This window comes from Zingiber officinale, chromosome 1B, assembly GCF_018446385.1.
Source record: "Zingiber officinale cultivar Zhangliang chromosome 1B, Zo_v1.1, whole genome shotgun sequence".
NCBI classification, from domain to species: Eukaryota; Viridiplantae; Streptophyta; class Magnoliopsida; order Zingiberales; family Zingiberaceae; genus Zingiber; species Zingiber officinale.
Genome location: NC_055986.1, coordinates 107,988,144 through 107,995,881, shown reverse-complemented (window position 1 = coordinate 107,995,881; position 7,738 = coordinate 107,988,144). Strand labels below are relative to the sequence as shown.

General features: G+C 30.6%; 1 protein-coding gene across 1 annotated transcript; it reads left to right on the top strand.

Annotated features, from left to right (window-relative positions):
- Window positions 1-469: 469 nt before the first annotated feature.
- Window positions 470-5,865, top strand: LOC121985809 (cullin-1-like). The gene is made up of 19 exons (XM_042539508.1): window positions 470-686; window positions 759-858; window positions 1,696-1,881; window positions 2,023-2,070; window positions 2,158-2,361; window positions 2,439-2,516; window positions 2,726-2,815; window positions 2,907-2,987; window positions 3,095-3,157; window positions 3,438-3,473; window positions 3,565-3,651; window positions 3,730-3,879; window positions 3,984-4,039; window positions 4,123-4,243; window positions 4,315-4,476; window positions 4,775-4,918; window positions 4,992-5,210; window positions 5,295-5,459; window positions 5,543-5,865. The coding sequence occupies exons 1-19, from the start codon at window positions 541-543 to the stop codon at window positions 5,642-5,644; spliced, it is 2,238 nt and encodes a 745-aa protein (XP_042395442.1). The 5' UTR covers window positions 470-540; the 3' UTR covers window positions 5,645-5,865.
- The last annotated feature ends 1,873 nt before the right edge of the window (window positions 5,866-7,738 follow it).

Here is a 7,738-nt window from a genome sequence, read left to right as displayed (position 1 = left end):
GACCTATATTAATTTGATGACTGAACTTATTAGTTGATTTATGAGTATATATAAATTGTATTTTAAATTTATGATAAATAGGATTTTCCTTATATAACCAATCAAACAAAACATAACTAATTTTCCTTATATAACCAAACAAACATACATGATTAATAAGTTTGACCCGGTTGTATTAATCAAACTTATTTTCTTTAATCCTAAGTAAGACAATTAAAATTATATAATTAAACTTATAAGCATAGATAAAAAATATCCTTTATAAAATTATTTTCATTATTAAAATACGAAAGGATTTTGTATACAAATTTATAAGGAACATAAAAAAAAGTATTGCGTAAATATCTGTTTCTATTATTTTTTTCCCCAAAATAAGAAATAAATGAAAATGTCTTGTTTTGAAATTCCTAACGGAACGCAGCAAACTTCTCTATATAAACCCCTGTCGACGGAGAGAATTCCCACTCTTCGTTTTTTGGTTGTCGCGATCCCTCGCTAGGTTTTTTTTTTTCTTCAGTTCCCGCGCTGGATCCAGAAGGTATGAAGAGGAAAAGGGCGGTGCCGAAGCCGATCCTTTTCGGCGAAGGGTGGGAGGTCATCGAGCAAGGCGTCACCAAGATGAAGAGGATCTTGGAAGGGCTTCCCGAACCACCTTTCACATCCGAGGAATACATGAAGATCTACACGTAATATTTCTTCGCGATTTTTGATGTTTCTCCTGCTTTGTTTTGGCTAATCCAATCTCTTGTGCGAGACAGAAGAATCCACGATATGTGTATCCAAAGGTCTCCGCACGATACCACGGAGAAATTGTACACAAAGTACAAGGAAGTGATCATGGAGTACATAACTTCCGTGGTATGTTTTCTTTGTTCTGATTCCATATTATTTTTGCAAGTGTCCTTGGAAAGGCTGGACTGTGTTTTTCTTATTATCTTTAGTCAAGTAGCTATAGGGCTAGCCAATTGATAAGCTGCTCGAATTTATCAGAAAAAAATTATGATAGCAAGAGTTGTGAACTATATGCCTTCGCCGACTGCTTCCTTTTAAATAATGTCTAATTTCGGAAGAATCTGCATTCACCATGATTAAAACAAGCACTAAGTACCATGTGCGAATATAGAAAGATGTGGCAAAGTGATTACTGCAACAGTTTGTTGGGTAATTTTCCATCTAATAATGACAGGTTAATGTGACTTGATACAGCTAACCCAAAAAAATAAAACTCTGTATACATAGTGGTTCCTAGAACTCATGTTAACTCTGGGTAATAGTAAAACAATTATGTTTTCACACAAGAGAAAAAAATGTTCACTTTGTATTCACATAATCCAAAATTATCAATTGTATAAGCAATGGAAGAAATCCCCTTGTACCTCATACCTGCTTGCGACAACATTAGACTAAATGCTAAATTCAACAGCAAGAATAAATTGTGAATATCGTGTAACCAAAAAGATACATGAGGAATAATGACTGTTAATATTAACAAAGATGGTATAGCATTTGTTCTGAGGCACCTCTTTTACTATTTGTTAGAAATAAAATAGGTTAGGAGTGTAAACTATATATCTATAGATTATTGTTTATATAAATTATGAAACTTCTTCAATCACATGGTCATACTTCCTTTTGTATAACTTGGAAATAAAAAAGTATTCTTGTAATCTGATAGTGTTTCCTTTTTTTGCTCAGGTATTGCCCTCTTTGAAGGACAAGCATGATGAGTTTTTGTTAAGGGAACTGGTCATAAGATGGTCAAATCATAAAATTATGAGCAAATGGCTTTCACGTTTTTTTTCGTACCTTAGTCGCTTTTTCATCAAGCGGAACTCACTTCCATCACTTGATGAAGTTGCATTTACATGTTTTCGAGACCAGGTACATTGCCATCCTCCTTGTTCGTTGTTATCCCTAATTAATAGTGTGGAATTTAGATCTCTGCTCAAGCATTTTTGTCCATGTATCTTCAGTTTATGGTACAGCTATAGTTAAGATCCAATTTTCCCTTTTCTGTTATAGGTTTATAAGGAGACTAAAGGAAAAGTTAAAGATGCTGCCATTTCTTTGGTGACTTGATGCTATTTCTTTAATCCATTTTTCATATTCAACATGTATTAGATAATGTTTGTCGTTCTCTGCCTTCTAATTAAACAGATTGATCAAGAGCGCTGTGGTGAACAAATTGATAGGGGTCTGCTGAAGAATGTTATTGAAATTTTTGTTGAAATTGGAACGGGCAAGATGGATTATTATAAAAATGATTTTGAAGAAGAAATGCTTAAAGAAACAACAGCCTATTACTCTAGAAAAGCTTCAAATTGGATTCTTATCGAATCATTCCCAGATTACATGTTAAAGGTGCTTCACATACATATCTTTATGAAGCATTCATTTCTCTGATTGAGTGTTTGGTCATTCTTGTTTTTTTTTACTAGGTTGAGGAGTGCTTAAGGAGGGAGAAGGATAGGGTTGTTCATTATTTGCATGCTACTAGCGAACCAAAATTGATAGAGGTATATTGCGCTTTGTTAGAGGATCCACCATGAACTGATTTATTTCTTCCCAAATGATCTTTCCTTTGAGCTCAAAAGGAGAGAATTTTGAAATCGTGGATACATTTGTACACCTCTAGGATATTATTGAGGAAATAGAAATGTGACTAATCTTCATTATGTTCGTTTCATTTTTTTTAAATGTTTTGTTGAATTTTCATTACTTGTAGCAAGTGCGTCATGAGGTTCTATGTGTTTATTCAAGCCAACTTTTGGAAAATGAAAAGTCTGGTTGCTGTGTCTTAATTCAAGAACACAAGGTACAATTTTCTTGTTGGTGCTATCAATTAGAGATTTCTTCTGTGACATCTAATCATGTTATAAAATCCTTATGTCTAATTGACATTTCAGGTGGATGATCTCTCACGGATGTATAAGCTTTTTTCAAAGATAGACGATGGCCTATGTCGTATCTCTCAAATTTATAAGAAGGTTCTGAAATTAGCAATTGCAGCAATATTAATTTTCTACTACAAAATTAACTCACGTAGTTTGGGTTTTGATTGTCATTATTTTTCTAAACTAACATTATTGTGCAGCATGTGACTGTTGAGGGTACAACTTTAGTTAAAAAAGCAGATGATGTTGCAAGTAATAAGGAGGTAACTATCAATTATCTTCTTAGACAATACCCTTGTTTATTTGTCAGCACTCTTTGGTCACATCAAGGTGTTACGTTAGCTTTCCTTTCACAAGTCATACTTTTGGTTCTCTACTTCTGTTGCCAACATTGTTTGATTTTGTGTTCATATGTTTGGTTTGCCCAAGTAGGTGCTATTATCTTTCCTGGTCTTCATTCTTATTTGTGCTGGTTAATCTTTGTTTTGTTTGTTTATTTGGATGTACATTTTCTTTATGTTGTTTTTACTGGAAAATTTTCAGGCAGAGAAAAGGGTTGTTGTTGGCTTGCAAGAACAGGTAAAGCTCGAGCACCTTAGTATGACTATTGTTGCTCTCTATTTGACTGGCTGTTGCTTGTGAACCTTACTTACTGCTTGCTTGTCTTCAGACTTTTGTTAGGGAAGTTATTGAACTTCATGACAAGAACATGCCACTCGTGAATGATTGTTTCCAAAATCATACTCTTTTCCGTAAGGTTTGGCTTTGTCAATATGGCGTGTCACTTGAATGTTATTTGTCTTTTTTCCTTGTTAAATCTTTGTATGCCCTTTAGGTACTCAAAGAGGCATTTGAGATTTTTCTCAATAAGACTGTTGCTGGTAGCTCAACTGCTGAGTTACTGGTTAACTATTGTGATAATATTCTTAAGAAGGGTGGAAGTGAGAAACATAGTGATGAAGCAATTGAACAAATACTTGAAAAGGTACATGCTTGTTTGTGTAATTATGTTCTTCTCACTTTCTCACTTTGTTGTCGAGCTCTGCATTTTGGACTTGACATAACTGAACCAGTCTCCTATATTTGCAGGCTGTGAATTTGCTTGGTTATATCTATGACAAAGATTTATTTGTTGAGTTCTATAGGTGAAATAACCTCAACTGTCTATTAATTTTCATCACTGTATTTGCTGTTATTTATCGTCATGTCTGTGAACATATGTTTGTAGGAAAAAGCTTGCTAGGAGGTTGTTATTCGACAAAAGTGCCAATGAGGACCATGAGAGAAGCATCTTAACAAAACTAAAGCAACAAAATGGTACACATTTTACCTCAAAGTTGGAGGGAATGGTTCGTATACCTACATCTCAAGTGTCGTTGCATTTGAATTAATAATTGAACATGTTTGGTTTATGTTTCAGGTAACTGATATGACCCTCGCTAGAGAAACACAAGCTGATTTTAAGGATTATCTTCAATGTAATCCACGTACAAATCCAGGGATAGATTTATCAGTTACTGTTTTGACAACTGGATTTTGGCCATCTTATAGATCATCTGATTTCCACCTTCCATTTGAAATGGTTAGCAAATTCATTTTCTACTTTTACCTTTGTTTAAATTTTATTAGAATTTTTGGTAACATAATGATTGGCCTACACACTTGACGATGATAAAACTTCAATTATTTAGTTATTTTACGTGGCCGCAGAAAAGTATCCAGAAGGGGTACAGATCTAGTTGAACTAAAAATTTCTCTAATCAACAAAGTTGAATCTCTTAGATTCATGATTTGTGCATTACTACAAAAATTAAGAACTTGATAGGTCAAAAGGATCATGCTCTGTATTTTTTAGATTTCTAAAGAATTTTTGCTTTCAGACTAAATGTATACAAGCTTTCACGGAGTTCTATCCGACAAAAACAAATAGCAGAAAGCTCACATGGATATATTCTTTGGGGACATGCAATATTACAGCCAAGTTTGAATTGCAAACTATAGAGCTTATTGTGACAACATATCAGGTATTTATTGAATCCTTTTTCATCTATGCAAAATAAAAATGTATGCTAACCGAAAATATTGAGTTGTTTACAGGCTGCAGTTCTTTTGCTCTTTAATGACTCAAATCGATTAAGCTACTCGGAGATCATGTCTCAGCTTAATTTAGCCGATGACGATGTAGTCAGATTGCTTCAATCCCTTTGTTGCTTGAAGTATAAAATTCTGAATAAAGAACCAAATACAAATTCTATTTCTTCAGATGACGTCTTTGCGTTCAATTCAAAATTCACCAACAAAATGAGAAGGATCAGGGTATATGCTTTTTACAACAAAGAAGATAGGCTATTCTTTTGTTTTTAACTTTTTTTTATTATTCATTTTTATTTGGCTTCTCAGATACCCCTTCCAATTGTGGATGAAAAAAAGAAAATACTTGAAGTCGTGGACAAGGATAGAAAATATGTTGTTGATGCATGCCTGATTCGCATTATGAAAAGTCGCAAAGTATTGAATCATCAACAGTTGATTACAGAATGTGTCGAACAACTTAAAGTGTTCAAGGTGAAGAACATACACCTAACAAAAATTATTGTTTTTGATAATTTTGATTATTTTAATTTGTTCATCATTTCATATTTTTGCAGCCTGACTTGAAACTAATTAAGAAGCGTATTGAAGATTTGATAAATAGAGAATATCTAGAGAGAGACTCGGAGAATCTGAATCTGTACAGATACCTGGCTTGATCGATCTAATTATTGGTTGATGAAAATAAGCATTCCTCTTCTCGGGTTTTGTCAATATTAGCAAACTCCAGCCACCTTCATAGTCATCCCGTTGTATGGTTTTAGGCTCCTGTATATTTATATACTGGTTAATAATAAATTGAATTTCTTTTATTCTATTTTATTTTGACATTGTATCAGCTTTGATAAAATTTCATGCTCAAGCGTGGTCAAATGTTTCTTCACCATAAACACGGACAAACTCCACTTGATTGATGAATCTCAATTGATTTTTTTTATTGATTGAGGAAAATTATCAGCTCCATTTTGTTGAAACGCATCGGTATCAGCTGGATGAATTTCTGTTTGATTCTTGTCTTTATTTGGAATCTGTTTATCAAAATCATTCTTGGTTCTTAAGCTGAAAACCTCTGCTCTAAGCTACAAACTTATTCATGAAAATTTGATCATTGTACAAACTTCAATTGTACTATTTTACAGCTTAATATTAAAAAAATTATCAAAATCATTAATTAAATTTAAATTGAAAAAATAATATAAATTTTAGATATATTTTTAATTCATATGTATTTTTCTTGTATATATATTTACTATAGTACTTTTTAAAAATTTATATATTTTTATTAATATGAACATAAAATTATAAATTTGTGTCCATTCCACCTCTAAATTTATTTAGAGATATGTTTCTTTCATCTCAAAAATTTTATTATTTTAAATGATATTTTTAATAAAAAATAGTCCAATTTCATTATATTACCTAGTAAATGTATCACTAATTTATATACATCTAAAACATATTTTATTTCCATCTTAAATTTTTATTAAATTTTAAAATATTTTTTTGACAAAAATTATATGATTTCAAATTTAATATATAATTCATTTTTATAAAACTTTATATGCAATTTTATATCAATTTTATTTTAAATTCTGTCTTAAATTTCTTTTCAAATATTATATTTAATTAATGTGAAAGATTAGAATTTTATAGAAAATCTATTTTTAAATTATATAAAAATGGTTTTACTTCTGTCTTAAATTTTCATTAAATTTTAAGCTGATTTTTTTTTAAAAAAAATTATATAGTCTCAAATTTTCTTTATAATCCATATTTATTTTTGTTTATAAAAAATTATATATAATTTTGTATCAAATTTATTTTAAATTTCATTTTAAATTTATTTTCAAATATTATATTTTATTAAAGTGAAACAGATTAATTATTTTATAGCAAATCTGTTTCTTTCTGATTTATATAACTATGAAATATATTTTATTTCTGTTTTAATTTTTCATTAAAATTTAAACATATTTTTAAACCAAAATTATAGCCTTAAATTCTATTTATAATCCATATTTATTTTTATTTTATAAAAATTTATACTTAATTTTTTATCAAATTTAGTTTTAAATTTCATCTTTAATTTATTTTAAAATAATGTAGTTTATTAAAGTGAAACAGATTGATAATTTCGTAGTAAATCTGTCTTTTAATTTATATAAATTTGAACCGATTTTATTTTTATCTTAAAAATTCGTCTATGATGTCATGTTTTCTTGTAGTGAATATAGTTAATATTCTTTTTAATTTATTATCAAAATATAAAAATAATCTCAAATCACTACTTCCACCAGTAGAAAATCTAGATAATTGTGCTTAAGCATGATCAATTTTAAATTCCATCGGGTGTTTCATGTCTACGTGTCGTTTCACTGACCCATAGTCGTCGTTGATTTGGAATTTGTAGAAATTATTGCAATGCTTACATTTTACAAGCAATTCTCCAGACAAAAGAGTGACATTATCAAAATATTTAGTAAAAATAAAAGATTTTAAAGGAGAAACTTTCCGAATCTTATAAGTAATTACATTTGTACTTTCTTGTGTTTCAGATCTCAAAGTTGGATTCAGAAGTTACTTGGATTCATCATCAGTGGATTGAATATTCAAATTTAGGGCTGACAATTTTTATAGAATTCTCGACCCTTCCTGACTCCCAACCCGTTCCTTTCCTGATTTTTTTCTGACCCGAATGTTTCCTGACCTGAGTGGTTTGGATTTTTCCCGACCCGATCAAAATCGGGAAAAGG

Bases quoted from the DNA above. Each gene is read 5' to 3' on its own strand.
- LOC121985809 (XM_042539508.1), top strand. From the start codon at position 541: ATGAAGAGGAAAAGGGCGGTGCCGAAGCCGATCCTTTTCGGCGAAGGG. The intron at 859-1,695 runs GTATGTTTTCTT...TTTTTTGCTCAG, and splicing joins TGGAGTACATAACTTCCGTG to GTATTGCCCTCTTTGAAGGA. The intron at 1,882-2,022 runs GTACATTGCCAT...TTTCTGTTATAG, and splicing joins TTACATGTTTTCGAGACCAG to GTTTATAAGGAGACTAAAGG.